Source organism: Harpia harpyja, chromosome 12 (genome assembly GCF_026419915.1).
Source record: "Harpia harpyja isolate bHarHar1 chromosome 12, bHarHar1 primary haplotype, whole genome shotgun sequence".
Classification (NCBI taxonomy): domain Eukaryota; kingdom Metazoa; phylum Chordata; class Aves; order Accipitriformes; family Accipitridae; genus Harpia; species Harpia harpyja.
In genome coordinates, this window is record NC_068951.1 from 39,560,005 (window position 1) to 39,579,872 (window position 19,868).

Here is a 19,868-nt window from a genome sequence, read left to right on the forward strand (position 1 = left end):
AATATTTGACACATATTCTTGCTATTTAGGCAAGCCTGTCAGGTGGGAGGCAATGTACTTCCCCCACTGGGAGTGTCACTCAGCAGTCAAGCATGTCGCAGACGTCGGTACGTAACTGAACCAAGCCCTCCATCCATTCTCAACCCCTCTTGGTTATTATATAACTGCTTGGAAAAACAGAAATTATTTTAGTATTTAAATTTGTATGATTAAAATTAGTATTACGGAAACAGTAAATAGAAGTATGACAACTCTGTAGTAAGTGTTGGCTGCGCTTCCAGCATCCTCCAGTCATCCTGATGCATGTTGCCAGCCGCTATCGTTGCTGGCCAGTGTTGGAGGCTTCCCTGGTCCCAGCCCACTCTTGGTGCTCTGAGGGGCAGCTGCTCGCTCCGCAAGCACTCATGACTGTTCAGACCGCTGCAGGAGTCACTCCCTGAGCTTTCATCTCTTATGTGATTTCTTACTGGATTTTTCACATTGGTTTCTTTATTCAGGGCACTATTGTAGGTTAAAATCATAACTGTGTATCTGTGATTAAAGAGCACCAAATCTAAAGAATCGAAGTCGATGCTCACATATATATGTGAAACTGATTAAATGTTTGTAGCATTCATTCTTTTATTGATTATCATCTTTTATCATGCATCTTTTATGCACTTTCAATTATTTTATCCATATTCTAGGCATGTGCTCAGGTTTCAGTTATTAGCAGCTCTGTGTTCAGTCCATGCTGTATTTCTTCAGGCAGCATCTTCAGACATGTAATTTGCACAGTCTCTTATGTACAGTTCTGCAGTTGTCTTGAGTAGGACTTTGTTAGTCCTATAGACATCCTGCTTATTAATCATGCCCTCAAGCTGTTCATGATTTCAGTGCATAGCTTTGGTAATTTAACTGTATATTCTTTTTAAGCTCTCATAGCATTGCTTTGGCTTATAGTTGTTAGAAGCAAAATCATTCATTCATTAAATTTAGGAGGGAAAGTCGTTAAAGATGTCTGATGTCAAACTAACAGAATAATTGGGCTGGGATTTTTCAAGGAAATCTTTTGAGTAAGTGATGAAAAAGAGCTGGGCACTTAACTCTGTTAGAGCGGTTAGAAAAAAAAGAGAAAAAAACCCAAACCAAAACCACAACAGCTTTTCTTTGAGAAGATGCCAAAGAGCAATTGTTGAGGAGCATTTAATATGAAATTGTAGAAAGTTTTAGTCTCCAGTCATTTTTAAATGTGCGTATGTAGAATGAGGACTCAGAGTCCATATATGGTAGCACAAAGAAGTGTCCTGATCAGGTTGCATAACAAGCATAACAGAAGATATCAGTCCAGTGGGATAATATAAACATTTAAAGATGCTTAAATATTAAAAATTAGGTATTTTCCTTAAAATATTGCAAGCTCATGCTACATATTCTGTAAATGTGTATTTCTATGAGGTATATTTTTCAGACTTCATAATATCATTGTTTGTACTCGTAACTGCTTATTATTTACTGCAAAATGGCTGCTTGCAGTTTAAGAATGAAAATGCACAGTCTTGCCAAAATCCAGTTTTGTGATGATTGGCTCAATCTATTTTTGATATCTTTACAGTTCAGAGATTTCAACTGCCCCTGCCATTTTTGTCAAAGGCTTTCTGGCTTTAGACCCTAGGATGAATGAATTTCCATGACAGAAGCAATATTTTTGTTTCCTTAGATTAACCTCTCCACCTCTCCTACACCTGCACAGATAATAAGCCGTTCACAGACCTCCAACACCACCAGCAGCAGTATTACCCAACAGACAATGTTGCTGGGGAGCACCTCTCCAACCCTGAGTGCAAGCCAGGCTCAAATGTATCTACGAGCTCAAATGGTAAGTTTTGATTAAAATTCTTAAGTTTGGTTTTGGTCCGTCCCTGTCATCTCCACCCCCCACCACCTCACCCACAAAAAAAACCCCCACCCTAACCGTTTTGGGTTTTATTTTGTGTCTATAAATTATTTATAAATATATTTCTTTAGTTTTAGATAGCATTGAGAATTTAGTCACTAATTTTGTGAACATGTATCTTCTGAAACACTGTAGGCATCAGAAGTAAAAGGATTGCTGTAGCTTAGTTCTCTGGTGAAGTTTGCTCACGTGTTTTTAGTCTGGTCATACTACAGTTATTAAATTGATCAAATGTGGGGAAAAAAGTAGAAAAAGAGCACCTTTCTTTTCTGGCTATGTAGAAGGGCATACTGGAGTCTCTCTGTATTCAAGGTAGATTGTTTTCCAATACACTGGTAACATTCCAAGTTGCGACTCTTGATTAAAATTTTCTTAGATTTAACTAAGATTGTTCTTTGCATTATTGTCTCTAGAATTCAAGTTAGATACATAGCTTTCATTCTCTTTGGATTCACATGAAACTCATTAGATTCTTGCAATTTCCTGTCAATGTGGCATTTCCATTTCCTAATGGGCAACTTCGAAAAATCTGTTTAGTGACTTTTTTTTTTAATTTTATTTTTTTTAATTTAGTACTTTCTCTAGTGAGTTTCATATGAATTGAACCTTAAAATCTGTGTGGGTTTCCATAGAAATTACTGAAGTTGTACATGAATGCTCAGGTGCCAATCAGTACTTGGTAAAGGCCAGAGACTCTGTTATGGCTTGTGTGAGTTAATGACCAGAGCTTTCTAGTGTTAAGTTCAACTACATGAAATAGGAAGAATCACTGTTACACTACACTGAGATTCAGAGCCAGAGGTCCATGACTGCAGTGGTATATAAAAGTAGATGCAGGCGTGAGTTCTTGCAGGAATTGCACCTATGAAGTATGTTTCGGAAAAGGGATCCTTTGTTCTTTTTCTGAGATTTTTCTTAGGCATGCACAGCAATGCTGTTATGCTGTGTTGAGGTTTTTTTTCTTTGGCTATTGTTTTCCTACATGTTTATTGAAAAAGTAGTGTAACTTGAAGATAAGGATTTAAAGATCAGACACCTGTTTATCCATTTACCAGTGAAAGGATTTCCCGAGTCTCTGGTTTGTAAGCAAAGCTAGATGCTGAATGTACCTAGTACTATTTAACAGAACAGGAATTACGAATTCATTTCATGTCACTGCCTTTCAATATGTGTTAACAACTTAGTAGCTGAAGCAGTACGAGGATGACATTGCTGGGTTTTCTAGTAGCAATCTCTCTCAATGACGTGGAGTAATGATGCAGGGTTCCTATTCATTTATGCTACGTTTTCATCCAGACTCTCAATGTCAAATCCCATGCTTATTTGAATAACTGCTTTACACCCCAGTTTCAAGAGAGAAACTTACCCTGTTAGGTTCTGTTTAGAATGGTATTGCAAGATCATTTTGCTAGCCTCACTGGTTCAAACATCATACTTGTCTTTCAGTGTTTCTAGCTGACATACTAAAAGTCAGGTATTTTTCTTCATCACCAAGACCTTTCATTTTCTGTAAAAAGGTCAACTCTGTGTTAACTTGTGTTATGTATCTCTCTTTAAAATATTGCATTTCTTTCACATATTTTCAAAGTTTCAGTCTGTTACCAGATTTTTTTTTCTTGCTTAACAGCTTATTTTCACTCCTGCAACCACTGTGGCTGCTGTCCAGTCTGACATTCCTGTTGTCTCATCATCTTCCTCATCTTCCTGTCAGTCTGCAGCTACTCAGGTGAGCTTGTGTAAATTTATTAAAGGTATGTCCAGTAAGAGTGGGCCAAAACTGAAAAGTAAGGAAACATTGTGCTTAAGTTTACTTGCCTATAAAAACTATTAATGGGTACTGGTTATGTACAACTTCAGTGTCTTCTGTTTGCTGTCATCACACATTTAGAGATGATCATGTTATATGTAAAATTTGGATCCTGGATATGACATTTTAGGTGTTTGTAATTAGCTGTCATCTTTATTGCCTTGAATAATTTCATGTTACCAGCCGAACCTGTATCACCTTTTCACTGCTCAACATAGTTGTTTATCACCTGGAAAAAAAATATGTCATTATACAGATCGCTACAGAATGTATTAGTCACAGTCTTCCACTGTGAAAAGTGAACACTTGTCTAACAAATTGTGCTCTTAGAAGAGAAGATCTCTCACATCTTAACAGTTTCGTTAAAAGCCTTTGATAAATAGACCTTGTTTAGAAACCTTTTGGAAATCCAAGTAAATTATAGCAGTTGAACTTTCTCTGACCTTATGTTTATTGACACCTTCAGAAGATTCTAGTAGATTGGAAGACCTTAAAGATGTGTCACTGTTCTGAGATAATGGTATATTATTGAAGCTTGCCTTCTCTCTGCTTTTCCAGTAGGTATTTTGAGGCAGGCAGAGCTTGCTGGAGTCCAACTGTGTATTTATGTAGGATGTTGTTGAGCAAGCTCACAATGTTAAGTTCATCAGTTGAGCCTCCGCTGAAAAGACAGGCTGCTCAGACAGACTGCTCCTTCAGTCTTGGAGTTATCATGCCTCATTGTCCTTTATCACAGCTGCCTCTCCTCCAGATTCTGCAGATCAAATTTGAAAGTTGTATTGGGTTTGCATGGCAAGGTTTTGGTAGCGGGGCGGTTACAGTGGTGGCTTCTATGAGAAGCTGCTACAAGCTTCCCCTGTGTCTGACAGAGCCAGTGCCAGCTGGCTCCAAGATGGACCTGCTGCTGGCTAAGGCCGAGCCCATCAGTGACGGTGGTAGTGCCTCTGGGATAACAGATTTAAGAAGGGAAAAAAAGTTGCTGTGGCACAGCAACTGCAGCCAGAGAGAGTAGTGAGAACATGTGAGAGAAACAACCCTGCAGACCCCCCAGGTCAGTGCAGAAGGAGGGGAGGAGGTGCTCCAGGCACCGGAGCAGAGATTCCCCTGCAGCCCGTGGGAAAGACCACGGTGAGGCAGGCTGTCCCCCTGCAGCCCAGGGAGGTCCACGGTGGAGCAGATCTCCACCTGCAGCCCAGGGAGGAGCCCACAGCAGAGCAGGGGGATGCCCGAAGGAGGCTGAGACCCTGTGGGAAGCCCACACTGGAGCAGGTTTGCTGGCAGGACTTGTGACCCCACAGGGGACCCACACTGGAGCAGTCTGTGCCTGAAGGACTGCAGCCCATGGAAGGGACCCACGCTGGAGCAGTTTGTGAAGGACTGCAGCCCATGGGAAGGACCCACGTTGGAGAAGTTCGTGGAGGACTGTCTCCCATAGGAGGAACCCCATGCTGGAGCAGGGGAAGAGTGAGGAGAACTCCCCCTGAAGAGGAAGGAGCAGCAGAGACAATGTGTGATGAACTGACCATAACCCCCATTGCCTGTCCCCCTGTGCTGCCGGGGGAGAGGAGGTAGAGAATTCGGGAATGAAGCTGTGCCCAGGAAGAAGAGAGGGGTGGGGGAAGGTGTTTTTAAGATTTGGCTTTTTCTCATTACCCTACTCCAGTCGATTGGTAATAAATTAGGTTAATTTTCCCCAAGTCAAGTCTGTTTTGCCCGTGATAATTGGTGAGTGATACCTCCGTGTCCTTATCTCAACTTACGAGCCCTTTGTTGTATTTTATCTCCCCTATCTAGCTGAGGAGGGGGAGTGATATTGCGGCTTTGGTGGGCACCTGGTGTTCAGCCAGGGTCAACCCACCACAAAAGTGCAAAGAGGTTACTGGATGGGCTAGCAACTCTTTTTGCATTTGTATCTTTGTCTTTTGCATTCAGGGTAGAGATGTCAATAAAGCCTATCACTTTACAGTCTTGGTCCTTTTGTACCACAGGGTTTTAGAGGTCCACTTTGCACAAGTCTGCCCGGCTGTGCAATTTCATGAGGCATCATTGCAGAGGGACAGTAGAATCTCACACCAGACCATAGAGCATTATTCAGTCAGATGAGCTGCTGTGGTGACCCTACCAAGCTCAAACCGTTCCTCTCCCCTCTCAACGTTCACTACTGCCCTATTGCCAGATGTTGTTAACCTTGGTTGCCTGGTAGTTTCTATAGCAGCAATGACATTGCAAAGATCCAGTTTCATCTGTAGTCAGCGAGGCAATGGAAAAGCTTTAACACTGGTACACTTTATTTTTCTCACCTTGTGATAAATACATCCTTGGGGTTTCAGTCAGATGGGTTTAGAGAAATGTGTTTACCATATAAACAAACCTGAGCAAGTAGGCAATGCCAGTTCATAAGAAAAAAATGCATTTAGTTATGTACACAGATGTGTATATTACACTTAGCCAAGATGTTTGTGAAGGTACAGTATAGTGATCTCACAGTATCGCCTTCTATGTAGAAATACCAGAGAAACTCAGAAATTCATCAATGATTAGCAGTGTCTTAATGGCACACCTAACATGGCCTGGTAGGTGAACTGACGCTTCTCTCCTACTTACTCTTCTTCCCTTCTGCTTTCATACTTTTTTCTTTTCTGGACGTCTCAGATTAGTTACCTTATCTGTTAAGGTGTGCTGAAGGTTGATTTGTACTCACAGAGGTACAATTGCAGTAAATGCCTCATGCATGCCAATAAGGAAGCAAATACTGTTGTCTTCAGAACAGGATTTGAATGCATCCTGTGGTAACACACTGAACAGCGAGAAGTAAAATGTAAACTGGCTGTTCATTACACAGGTACTAACTGTTGAATGAGGAAGAGATTATGTAATCAAAATAGTGGATGGTGATAATAATTAGTCCTCTTTTTCATGTGAAGTATGATGTAAATTAGTGCTACAAGGGTAGTCTTTATCCTTGAAAATAAATTTCTAGCTCGGCATGTAGGATTGGAAAGCTGGGATCATTATGTACAGAATCTGGCTGTGATATAAGAGACATTAGTGAAAATAATCACTGACTGATTTACATTTCAGAAAGCAAACCTTTTGTTTCACGTGACATTGGAAGTGTCATGATGAAAAGGTACATTAATATCGCTGTAGATATAAAGGGCTCAGGTTTGTTAAGACATGGATAACATACAGCAGATTCTGGTCCCATTGACCGCCCGAGGCTCTGGTTTATGTTAGTCTCTGGAAGCATACTTACAGACCGCTTACACTTCTGTAGCGTTTGTATAAAAATAAAATTGCATTTGCTTAAGATGCTTTGTGTCATTCACTTCGAAGGCACAATAAAAGAGAAAAAAATGCAAGTTTTAATTCAAATTAATGTAATGAACAATTTCCATTTCTTTTAAAAGTTCAATACGAAAAAAAGACTTTCCTGTTTCTTTATCACTGAAGTAATTCAAGATCCCTATTCTTCTCTAAATTTTGTGGCCTAATAGATACATTGATATGCAGATTTTTAACTTCTCGTGTATTTTGATCACATAGGATGAGAAGCATTACATAATGTTATTTTTTGCTATTTTTGCCTGGATGTTTGTCATAGATGTTTCTTTGGTTTGGGTTTTTTCACATTTTGCTCATTTCTCAGGTTCAGAACTTGACATTGCGCAGTCAGAAGTTGGGTGTATTGTCAAGTTCACAGAATGGCCCACCAAAGAGCAGCAGTCAAACTCAGTCATTGTCTCTGTGCCCTAATAAACCTGTAACCAGTTCAAAGGGCAGCCAACCAGATCCCTCAGAAAGCAATAGAAAAGGCGAGAGCCCAACTCCAGAGTGTCGGAGTACACCAGTCACACGGACATCAAGCATACATCACTTAATAACACCAGGTAGGATGAAAATGGACCTATAAGAAAGTTATTTTAATTCGAGTTTGTATGTTATGGTTCTGTCAGAGTCCAATGCTCTCTGACCAGGTTCTTTTAGATATCCCACATGAATAGAGTTTTATGTTTAATAGTAAATTTACTTATTTGTTGATATTGGATGTTACAGAGGTTTTTGATTTAGCAGAGTGATACAGCAGTGTTCTTAAATCACAGTACAAGCACAATATAGCAATTGCAAGACACAGTTGAATCACAGTACAAACATGATTCTCATTACTGGTCTCTCTGTATGCTCATTGTTAGGACATGTCATCCTCAATCTTTGGGAAGCAATACATGGGCTGAAACCACCTCAGGCCTCTTGCTTTCATCAACATCTATTTTGTTGGGTGGTTTTTTTTTTTTTTTGCTGTCTTGTCTGTCATCAGAGTATTCTTATATCAAGTACTTTTGTATTTTGTATTAAAAGGTGAATCAAAATAAGCATGCAGTTGGTTAGATATTGCATGCAATATAAAAGCCTGTATTTGCATTTTAGCTTCCTTATTTTGGAAGAGTAAGGGTAGTCTAGACAATTGGTCTGAATTCTGTGGAATTTAGCTTGGCTTAATGGCAGCTTTTAGAGAAGGAGTAAGACTGCAAGGCAGACATTCCTGAGGCATTGAGCCCTGATGCTCCTAGAACTCACTTCTATAAGGAAAAAATCCATCTTCACTAGCAGAATAAATAATAAAAAAGGCAACATAAATGAGTTGTTTCTCAAGTGGAAAAGACAAAGCAAGAAGAGGTTTGCATGTGGAGGAAAATATGTGTGCGTGCGCTGTAAGGAATTACTAGTGAGTCACTGGTTCACTTAAAGGTGATGTGATATCTCTGGAAGCTGCACTATTTTTAAATTTGTACCTTTCAGCTTGTGTGTTCAAGTTCAGGCAAATACTTTGAAAGGTTTTAATTCATACTGAACTCTTGGAATTTTATTTAGTGTCTTCAAATCATATTACCTAAACTTTAACTTAGCAGTTTTGAACAAATCCTGTGGATTGTGACATGCTTATCTCTTTCATTCCAGTCTGTTTCAAAGTAAAGGTTAAATCCATTTAAAGTAGCATGAAATTTTTAAATAAGCAAAGGCTGGATCAGCAATAATCCTAGAACTAGCACCAAAAAGATAAGTTTAGATGCTTTTATGTAGAAAGTACATATAGGTGTATATATATGTAAAAAGCATGGCTATGTTCCTTTATTCATTGCTGCATTTTGCTTTGGAAATTGATATATTACCTTAATAAATGGTTCTTGTGTACTATATGCTGTCAAAGATGATATTTCTAAACATAGATCTGAAGGGTTGAAGAAGTTGGGGTGGTCTTACTTTAAAAACTTCCTTTCTTTTAATATTCTTATAATGTTCTCTTGACTTAAAGAAATAAATACTAATTGTGACTTTTTTTCCTCCCTCACAGCTTCATATTCTCCATTGCAACCTCATTCTCTAGTAAAACATCAGCAGATCCCACTTCATTCACCACCTCCAAAGATTTCCCATCATCAGCTGATATTGCAACAGCAGCAGCAAGTCCAGCCAATTGCACTTCAGACTCCTTCGGGTCAGGAACCCCCTCCATCACAGCACTGTCTACCACTCCCAAGCCATGGTCTTCCTCCAGGTCCCAGCAGTGTCCAGTCTCATTGCTCACCTATTCACATCCATCCTCCACCTCTAACACTATCTCCTACTCCATCCCAGTCAGCTCAGCAGTCAGTAGTGGTATCCCCTCCACCTTCTCACTCCCCTAGTCAATCACCCACAATAATTATTCACCCTCAAGCACTTATTCAGTCACAGGCAAACTCCCTCGTGCCAACAGCTCTTCAGCCAGAGCAGACTGTTCCTCAGCAAACTACTACCAATCCAGTTCGACCAATTGCACAGCCGCTTAATCTTCCGTCACATCTTCCACTTCCATCTTCCCCCGCTGTACATATAGGGTCAGTAGATCAGCCCAGCTTAGTTTCCCCGGGCCAACAGATTGTGTCCTCGACACCACACCAGCAATATTCAGCCTTGCAGTCCACACCTATCCCTCTTGCAGCTCCTCCTCAGCTGTCAACATCTTCAACCCAGATTCAACAACTGCCGTTGCAGTCTGTGCAGTCTTTACAAGTGCAGCCTGAAATTCTGTCCCAGGGCCAGGTTTTGGTTCAAAACACTTTGGTTTCTGAGGAAGAACTTCCTGCTGCAGAAGCTTTGGTCCAGCTGCCATTTCAAACTCTTCCACCACCACAGACTGTTGCAGTAAATCTTCAGGTGCAGCCATCGGTACCAATTGAAACTCCAGTGGTAAGTGGTAATATTGTAGTCCTTTATTCTTTATCCTCGGCTTCTCTGAAGAGCTGTAAATCTGGCCCATTGACTTCAGAGGGAGCTAAACCAGGTGCTAGACAGAGAACCAGAAGAAACCTGTTGATTACAGAAACAGACATTTTCCTTGTGATTTGCTTTTTGGCTTTTTGTAATGGATCATCAGTCAAGAATATCAACCAAGAATCATGAAAGTGCAATTTTTGGGCCTCAGATCTTATCTCTTAATGAAATTGCAGCATATCTATAAAGTTAAAAAAACAAGTAAATATATGTCAACGCTTTTGTCAAAATGAATTTTGATAAATATACTGTATGGACCATAAGCTTTTACCTCTATGTTAATACAAATATAGGCAATCGAAATTTTGAGTGGGAGAATCATCTCTATACTAGGCGCGAAGGTGTATAGAAGATTATTAAGATGATAGAGTTCTGGATAATTAATTTTGTACTAACATCAAAAAGATCCTCTTCATAAAAGAATAGGGGAATTTTTGATGCTGTCTTGGTGTTCCCCATCACTGCCATTTAATTTAGTTCAGTGTTAGTCTCAGACATCTACAGTTTGTAACTGAAGATTCCATCTTCACTCACACTGAACTAAAATCATGTGCAGTGAAATATCAGTTAAATAAAATGATATGCAAATAATGCTCACATTTAAGGTGGCATTTAATGGTAACATGCTAATGAGATTAATGTAAGTAAAAGAATCAACAGCTCTTGTAGGCTTTTTTCAGGCTACCAATGGGATAAGGAGGAAGGTGTGCTGTTTAATTTATATTAAGAGGGTAATAAGAATCTCAACTTTCTGATATTTCATGTAGAAATTTGGCAGAAGAGTAGAAGCCAGGTTTGCTTTTGACAAGGTGGTGTTCTACATCCTCATCTGCTAAACTGACTTGTCAGTAATTCATGTAAATTTACTTAATAGTTTTGAGGAAAATACTTCATAATCTCTTATAACCACTAATGCTTGATAGTCTTAGCGTACTCTTCTGAAATACTCAGTTTGATTACACTGCTTTATAAGATAGAGAACGATTTGCAGACTTGTCATTATGTTATAAAGCTTGCATTTTGCAGAAGTGTTTAAATAGCCACAAATGTGCATGCAAATAAAAATACAGTAAACTCTAAAGATAAGATATTGAAAAAGTCAAGTTCTCTGATCTATTTGATAGGAGAACTGTACCTCTTCATATTTTGCTATTTGTAACAAATAATTTTGCTCTTATAGACATTATGATGCCCCCATAGTTCATTGTTTTGTATGCAGTTTGGAAACTAGTATTTTATTAGGAGATCAGCATATTTTAACATTTTAACTGGTAATTTATTTTAAAAACTGTATTTATGTAACTCTTTTAAGGTATTAAGGTAGAATGGAAATCTCTCTAAAGCAATAGTTTGTTGGATGCAGATTTACCAAGTGGAGAATGTATGTGAAGAAGAGATGCCCGAGGAATCAGATTGTGTCCATATGGCTAGAACACCTACGCCACCTACTCTGTCTCCACCAGCCATAACCTTGGGGAACGGAGAGACACTTAATTCAGAAGATCCTTTGTCAGGTGAGAACAAATGTCAAACTAAGGTAGCTGTTCTTCTTAGAAACTTCTACTAGTTATTGATGTTTTAAAATAAAAATCTATTGTTTTGATCTTTTTTATAATTTAGTGATATCATTTTTTAAGTAAAACAAACTGTATGAAATATATTAGAAATCCATGTGATAGAACGAATAAATCAGTCCCGAAGGTGTAGCTTATATATATATTTGGATAACATGTAGCACAGAAAATGCTTATTTGAGCTCTTTAGCATGTACTTCTATACTAAAATTTTAGCAGGGGTGTCAGTCTCCAGTTAATCTTTAAGTGATAGCTGTGTGATATGGGCAAAATATGCTGACTGGTCTGGTGTGAAGATTGATTTTGCAGGATCAGGGTCAGCAATCGGAAGTTGCTGTTGGAATGGTTGACTGCACTGTATAATTCTTTTTGGCACCATTTTTTTTATATGCCACAGTGAAACAAAATTCACAGGTACTTTTTAAGGTCCGAATCTCCCCGTAGGGGAAATGGAGTATTCAGAGAGTTCCCTGAAATAAAACTCAATAGCAACGAAGTTACTATTAAGCAGGCATCCTTTATTACAGCACTGGGCAGCACTGGGGATGAGTCCACCACGAGTGCTCCAACGATTGGGCAAACCTTTAGAGGGTTATATACATTAAAGCTATATATATTCATAGAATTTCTGAGAACCTATTTACGTAAACAGGTTTTCCTGGTTTTTGAGAACTCATTAATATACGTAAATGTCTGATCCACATGCGCAGTCATCTTCTGTTGGTGGTCTTTTGGGGTCCTCTGGTGGTCTTCGATAATCTTCATCACCTGTCCGCTAGTTGACCTCTTCCTCGGATTCTGTGCAGGGGCACATTTTACATGTTTGGATAGCTTATCGTAAAGAATGTTCGTGGGCAACTCTACTGTTTACTCTTCCTTGATTAACATCCTTTTGATGCAAACCATACTGACAAACTAAGCTAATTTATCTGAAAAAGGGCTTAAGGTTGTTATCTTCTCAGAGAACAGAAGGAAACATACCATTATTTACAACATCCCATTGTCCTTGGGGCTTTAACCCTTTCAACAGTAAGGAGCTGTTCTAATGAAAATTTTTCTTCTTCAGTGAATTGTAAGATATACATGCCTGTATCAATTGTTGTCCTGCAAACTAATGTAACTTCCACAATGTGCTAAATATACAAATCTATACTCTCTCTCTATAGTATAGAGTGTGTGTGTGTATATATGCTATGCATATAACTGGCTGCTTAGTGCCTTGATGTTGTATATACTTGTGACCCTGCAGGTTACTGAGGCTCAAAGCATCCCTGAAAATAAATTCTTTCTTCAGAAATACCTCAGCTGCTCACTCTTGAGAATCCAATGTTTGAAAATACTGGTTTCTGCTTTTGACTTAGGATTTGTGTAGGTAATTAATAGCCAGCTATGCTTATAGTTAGTAGCTACTGAGTAAAGGAAAATGTTTACATGAGAACTGTTCATTTGTGGAAATAGTCTGTCAAGGAGAAACATCTTGTTTTGAAAGTAAAAACTGTAAACCATAGGGAAAAGCATGTGTTACAAGATGATGGGTGCAGAGATGGGTGTGTTTATCACCCCTTATTTCTAGAATTCTGAGCCAATGGTTGGACATAAGTGACAAAAACATAACGTAGTTTGTTGTTTTTTTCAGAACATGGGGGACTACCTTCAGTGACATCATCAGTCAGTGCCTCAGTAATTAAATCTCCATCTGATCCTTCACATGCCTCTATTCCACCACCACCTCTTTTGCTTCCAGCAGCAACAACAAGGAGCAACAGCACATCAATGCCCAATAGCATTCCTAGCCTAGAAAATAAACCTCCACAGGCTATTGTTAAACCACAGATCCTGACCCATGTTATTGAAGGCTTTGTGATTCAGGAGGGGTTAGAGCCGTTCCCTGTAAGTGTAAAAGTTGCTATGAATTTTTTACTACTAGTTTTTGAAACAAACTATTTTTAAGGGTGATGTTATTTGTGGCTAGTAGCTATTTAGATCTTGAATAATTTTTCAAATGTTGGTTTTGACCTTTTTTCCACTGATTGGTAACCTGTTTCTTATAGCATTCAGTATACTTGTATACTGTTTTTATTGTCTTACCTATGTAGTCGGAATTCATGTTACTGTTTGGCCTGCCAGTATCACTGGATGACAAGGTACTAAATGAGAATAGAGACAGAGTTGAGTAGATAGGCTATATGCGGAGATAACTACAGAGAGTGATTTTAGGCTACCATTTGCAATAACTTTGGTTTATGTTTGTCTGTCTTATAGATACCTTAAGTGATAATTTAAACCTGTGAGATGAGTCTGTGTTAAAATTCTAAAATGTTAACATTTTGTTGTTTAAAGCACTGGCAAGCCCCTTATTGAGCTTGGTGTGATTAGTACTGTATCTGGTAAGAATTACTGTTGAAGATTTTAAATCCACAAATGGACAGTTTGAAACCTATAAGCCTGCCTTATTAACTAATTTAACGTGTCTCTCATTTTCCTATTCCTTCACTTCTCTAGAAATAATGTGTTTCTTCCTTTGTTAAATGTAATTGCAAACTCTGCAGAGCCAGGAGTGAGTCTTTGTATTTGCTTGAGAAATGGTATTTAGAGCTTTGGTGCTGTATCATAATGATTCATTGGTACGGAATAGAAACTGTGATTCTAGTCTCAGTTACAGCTGCTAAGTCACAAATACTATTTTCAATTATTTATTGTTCAGTTAATCACTGTTGCTTTGCTTTTATTGCAATAGGTAAGTCGTTCATCTTTGCTGGTAGAACAGCCTGCAGAAAAAAGATTGCTAGTGGAGGGTCAAATCATGAGTGTTGTATGTGTTGAATCAGACTTGCAGAATACAAAACATGCAGACAACTCATCGGACACAGAGATAGAGGATATGATTGCAGAAGGTTTGTAGTTTTTGTTTAAATACCCATTTTTTCCCCCTGCAGTTCTGTATGTATTACAGAATCCCATCCTGTCTGTACTTCTGGAATCTTTCTCCAGCCTTTACACTATCTCTAATAGAAACTATTTTCAAATGTTTTTTACTAGCTGCACATCATAACAGCAGTTGCTGTAGATGCACACAAATGTCAAGAAACTATGCACTTGTCCTGCTTAAGAATACAGTGGTCTTAGGCACAACTCATGGGCTAAATTGAGTTCCCCGAGCAGTACCTGACATAATCATCATCATGGATTTTTTAGAACTTGGCAATCAACTATTTTGGCTGTGTTACACCACTATTACTGTTCAAGCCCAAATGTAGGTAGCCTCATGAGTGATGTGAAATGACAATTAAACCATGGCCTGGCCCAGAAAATCCAAGTTCTTCTTTAACTCACATTTTTGTATAAATTCATCCAAGATTTGAAAGTCCAGATTTTTTCAGCCACCTCTGTTTTCTCTTCCACAGCTTGAGCAATTGCACAGGAGCTGGTTTTGGTGATCTGTTTGAATTTGTCTTAATGCAACTCTTAGTTTCATTCTCTTAAGATAGTTCTTTTCCCTCTTTCATTATCAAAACTGTAGCGAGCAGGTTAAGAAGGGACAAATACAGTGCCTTCTACTGCCACAGGTCTGCATTGGGCAAGGGGCTGGAAAAAGCCAAGACAGCGTGTCCTGAGCAGTAGCAAGTGTCGTCATAGCTGTGCTTCAACTGTTTCCCGCTCTAGGCGTTGTAAATTGTCATTTTAATTAAAACAGTCCATCCCCCTGATCTTTTCTCACAGGAACTTTTGAGATAGCAACACCAATGGCAGTTTGTTAGTTACTGTGGTTTCTGCCCTGATGAATGGTACTGAAGTGCAATAGGGAAGTTGGCTGCATCTATTGTGTATCTCAGCAAACAAATTAGCTCAAAATTCAGTCTTTTAGATTATTAGATTCTGATACATTATTTTTTTGCTGCAGTGATTTATATCCATTACTGCTTATAAGTCTATTGGGTCAGACCCAAGTCAAGGATTGCGGACAAGGTAAAAAGCTTGCTTTAGAAAGCATTTTGAATTCAAGAAGAGTATTTGTTGGTAGTGAAGTCAAGTAAACATGGTTGGAATTTTTGCTTACACTGATTTACTCTACCGCTCAGGCAATATGTATCTCTGCTTAAAATTAAGAGTGTATTTTTACTTGCAGCACTGATTATTAGTAGGAGCTAGATTAGCTTGGAAGGACATCACTGAAAGGAAATATTGATGGGTTGCAGTCCTCCTACGTGTTGATAAAACATCTGTGCAAAGAAGTCAGAAACTGTGGAAATAGTGCCTGAAAATGAAACATAAAACAGGATATCCTGAATTATGGCTAATTATATGATTGCATTTACTAGTATATCTCAGTATAATCCAGAGCCCTGCATTTTGCAGTAAAAGCCTAGTTTAGGCAGTGGCAGACATTTGAAGTGCTTTGCTTTGTAACTGTAACTTTCTTTTGATTCTGTTGTAATTAAGTTGTCTACATGGAAAAATGAAGAAACAATTTTTACAGAGTCAATTTTTTAAATATATTACACAATATTCTACTGTAAAATAATTCGAGGCCCGTACTTTATTTTTCACAAACCTTTGCATAGGCATAGCAGACTAAATTTTAGAAGGCAGGCATCTGGCATATTAATAGTGGAGGGTTGCAGTGTGACTGGAAGTCTTCTAAATCTTTGTTTCATTTAATTTAAAATTGCTGTTACTTGTTTGGTCTCCCAGTAAGGGCTTCCATTTAACCAGTTCTTTGAGAGGGAAGTCCAGTGACATGAAAGCATCAAGCACAAGAGGCTTTAAAAAAAAAAAAAAAGTAATTGGGTAAATTGCATGACTTGTTTGACTTTTTTTTGTTATTTTACAGCTCAATGGAGTTATACTACTTTTATACACAGAAAATGAGATGTGTATATCTCTTAGGTCATGACTGTGCTTAGTAAATCGCTTCATAAATTGCTATTAAATAAACTTGCTTTCTTGATAAGACTACAGCTTTCTTTCAATACCTTGTTTCACCCAATATATTTCAAACAAAAGAAACTTCTTGCCATCTGGTGTATCTTCTAGACTATTTGAAGCTCTGTTTGCAATAGTTATTTTGCCCTTAATTTGTTACACTAGATCTTAATTCAGTTTTCTTTTCAATGGCATTCCCTAAGAACTTTTCAGTATTAACACTATGTTGTTTCTCAGATTTCAAACAGCTTGTCTGTTGTTTTATGGAATTATTCAAATGTGCATGGTTTTGGTTTTAGTTATTGTTCCTGACAGCTGGTGTTAGGTTTATGTACACAATGTGCAGCTACTCATTGTAAGTAAGTACTCATAGTAAGAAGCATCCAGCATTGAGAGACATCCACGTATGCAGAAGTTGAGCAAAGGAGATTTTCTGATACTAAACCAGGGTATGGTATGATTGCATGTATGGTAGAAACACCTAATATGCAAAAGAAAAGGCTTTTAGCATCAATTTTCGCTTCGCTCTGTTGTCACTTTTTTCCACATAGCATGACCTGGATTGGGAGTGAGGGGTGTTTTGGTTTTTTTTTTTTTAGAGTGAGTGTGATTTATTTGAAGGTTGCATTTCTGGTATTTAACTTCAGTTGCAAGGTTGGTCAGATCTGGTATGTCTCCCGTTGCCAGTTTTTACTTCTTGTGTGATACCAACTAACTAAGTTGGAGACTTGCAACATGGTAATTTTCAGTCTGACGCTGCTGGAGGATTTGTTGATTTCAGTTATGTCTTTGAGTCCTGATGCATCAGATTAGTTATTCAAATACCCTGTTCAGCATTTTCAGCCCTTTGCTGCACTAGTGCTTTTTTGTTACCTTGTCAGTACAATAGTTAGTGTTAGCAAGCAGTTTAGTGAGTTAACGTTGCTATAACAGACTTTTACAAATTCATAGTTAAAATCTTTCAATTTAATATCAATTGATACCTGCATTTGCATTAGCTGGCATCAGAGTTTAACAAAGAGTTTAGAACAAAAAGCTAGTTTGCAATCTTTGCAACTAATTGTGTAAAATTAAAAGTACGAACACAGAAGGTGAATAGCAAGAGGCAAACTAGATGAAACAGTGACGTGTGTAAATTAGAAATGTGGGAGAAATGTATGTTCGTTTAGTCCTCTGAATTTTTGAGCAATGTATTTTGTCTGTGATTGCAGCCATGTGGCATGCAGTTCTTTTACTTAACCTGAATGACCACAAAATGTTCCATTTCAGTTTGTGCCAGTTTCGCTCCTTCTCTCCTTATGATGTATTTCATGGATAGTGCACGGGGATAAGTTTATTTTTTGGTTGTGGCTTTTTTTTTTCCATGCCAGAAGTCAAGTTGGTTTGCAGATATGGAGGCATTATTCTAAACTATGTACAAACCGTGCTCTACCCATGAAATATGCTTCCAGCAGAAGAGAGCATAGTCATTCAGCATATCACATGTATGCTGCCTTGTTGCCTTGTACTGCCTTCTTTTGGGCTTTTCTATTTTTTTCTTTCACTGATCCTTCTCTCAGCTGGTGTTTAAATTCTTCATAAGGAGCAGGACAAGTGCCTCCTCATCTCATCAATAACAGAAAAATACTCTGCAACAGTAGACTGTAGATTGGTAGATGCTATAGTCCTTTTCTTTCTTATATGCAGTGTATCTTTTTAATAGATAAGATTCAGTGTTTTACTTGCTTTCACAAGTCCCTTTGGTTGTAGCGGTTGCTTATTCAAAGAAAGTATTTTAAAAGGTTAATGCATTATCTCATTATAGGAGAGCTTGAATTTAGACTGTGGAATGCCTGGTTGTCTTAATGAACTTTTTATAGGCAATTCATGAGGGCTGTAACACTTCTTTTTAATTGTTTGCTATGTTTGAGGGCATACTTGCTCATGGATGCCTTGAAATTTAACAAAAAAAAGCTGATTAAGTTCATTGAATAACTTAAATGAAGGTTCAGTAAGGTTCAGTTTGCTCAGGATGTTTTCTATAGAGAATGAAATCTATGACTTGCTTAGCTTTGCATAATTTCCTCTTAATCAAAGTATTTAATTAAATGTGTTAGATATTTCAAACTCTTCTGCCTGCCTGCTTGAGATGAGAAATTTGAACATAATTTTGTGTCATTGAAACTGACTTCTTTATGCCTCACTCCTTTCTTTAGAGGGACTGGATGAAATTGAAAATGATCTTCTGAAGTGTGAATTTTGTGGAAAAATGGGATATTCTAATAAGTTTCTACGGTCAAAAAGATTCTGCTCCACATCCTGTGCCAAAAGGTACTCTGTCTAGTTATTGCTTATCATTATCTGGTTAATGGAATAGCACCCAAATAGTATCTGATGTTGAAAAATAAAGAAAGAGTAAAACATGACTGCCTTCTACCCGAATTTGCAGAATATACGGGTACAAAGGACTATGGTAGATTATATTTCAAGAAGATAGACAAAGGAAATGACAGTAAAATCGTGGACTTCTTTCCAGAGGGTGCTGTGAGTGCTCTTGGCCTTATGGGAAGGTGATGGGTATCATGGAAAAGAAATCCATTAAGGGTTACTAAGTGTTTGGAAGTTGGTGCAGAGGTTCACGGGCCACAAATGGTTATATATTTCTCATACTCTTATTGTCTTTCCCTTGATGTTGGGCAATGTCAGAGAAAGAATGCTGGGCTAGGTGGGCTTTCTTACAGTTTTGTGTGATGCTGGGGGAAATAAACCCACTGAATTCATCTTGGCATAATTGAAATGCCACATAGGCAAAAAACATTCTTAAATGTTTTTAGCAACAGCGTAAAAATTCTTTATTTGTATAGAGTAAAATAGAAGTGCTCATAAACATAAATAATTTTGTGTTTTCTAAAGCTCCTTTTTTGAAAAGAATAAGTGGTGCCATTTGCTTGTAGGTGGTTGGCAGAGGAAAACGGCTAGTTTCTGTTTCTCTTTGGGTTTATATGCTATGTTTGTTTTGGTTTGGTTAAGAGAGGAAGAATTCATAGTCAACATCTGAATGTAAAATTTTCCATCATTACAGCTGGAAAATTGATATTCAATCCCAGATGTTTTAGAAATGGGGAATAGTTTCCCATTTCTAATCACCACTTAGTTTTTTGGGGTTGGTTTTTTTTTTTTTTTGCATCAGTGTCAGTGCGCCTTGAAACCACCTTTCTCTTACGTCTGCTGTTTTTTTAATCCCCAGTGTGAGACATTTCCATTTTCAGTAGTGGGAATGTATACATCTGATTTGGTACTTGTTGGGACTTCTATCATGGAAAATTTTTAAGAA

General features: G+C 38.2%; 1 protein-coding gene across 10 annotated transcripts in view; it reads left to right on the top strand.

The window, feature by feature from the left end:
* PHC3 (polyhomeotic homolog 3) overlaps nucleotides 1-19,868 on the top strand; it is a 39,808-nt gene that overhangs the window by 5,960 nt on the left and 13,980 nt on the right. For 7 of the 10 annotated variants that reach the window (XR_008237603.1, XR_008237604.1, XR_008237605.1 and 4 more), the window contains 9 exons: nucleotides 30-107; nucleotides 1,700-1,858; nucleotides 3,564-3,662; nucleotides 7,393-7,633; nucleotides 9,097-9,974; nucleotides 11,422-11,572; nucleotides 13,269-13,522; nucleotides 14,370-14,526; nucleotides 18,751-18,865. Coding sequence is in view for 6 of the 10 variants with exons in the window: in XM_052804345.1 (XP_052660305.1) it covers nucleotides 30-107; nucleotides 1,700-1,858; nucleotides 3,564-3,662; nucleotides 7,393-7,633; nucleotides 9,097-9,974; nucleotides 11,422-11,572; nucleotides 13,269-13,522; nucleotides 14,370-14,526; nucleotides 18,751-18,865 (2,132 nt within the window). In the remaining 4 variants the exon portion in view is untranslated. The remainder of the gene's footprint in view (nucleotides 1-29; nucleotides 108-1,699; nucleotides 1,859-3,563; nucleotides 3,663-7,392; nucleotides 7,634-9,096; nucleotides 9,975-11,421; nucleotides 11,573-13,268; nucleotides 13,523-14,369; nucleotides 14,527-18,750; nucleotides 18,866-19,868) is intronic. The other 3 variants (XM_052804347.1, XM_052804349.1, XM_052804350.1) reach the window with 2 other exon arrangements.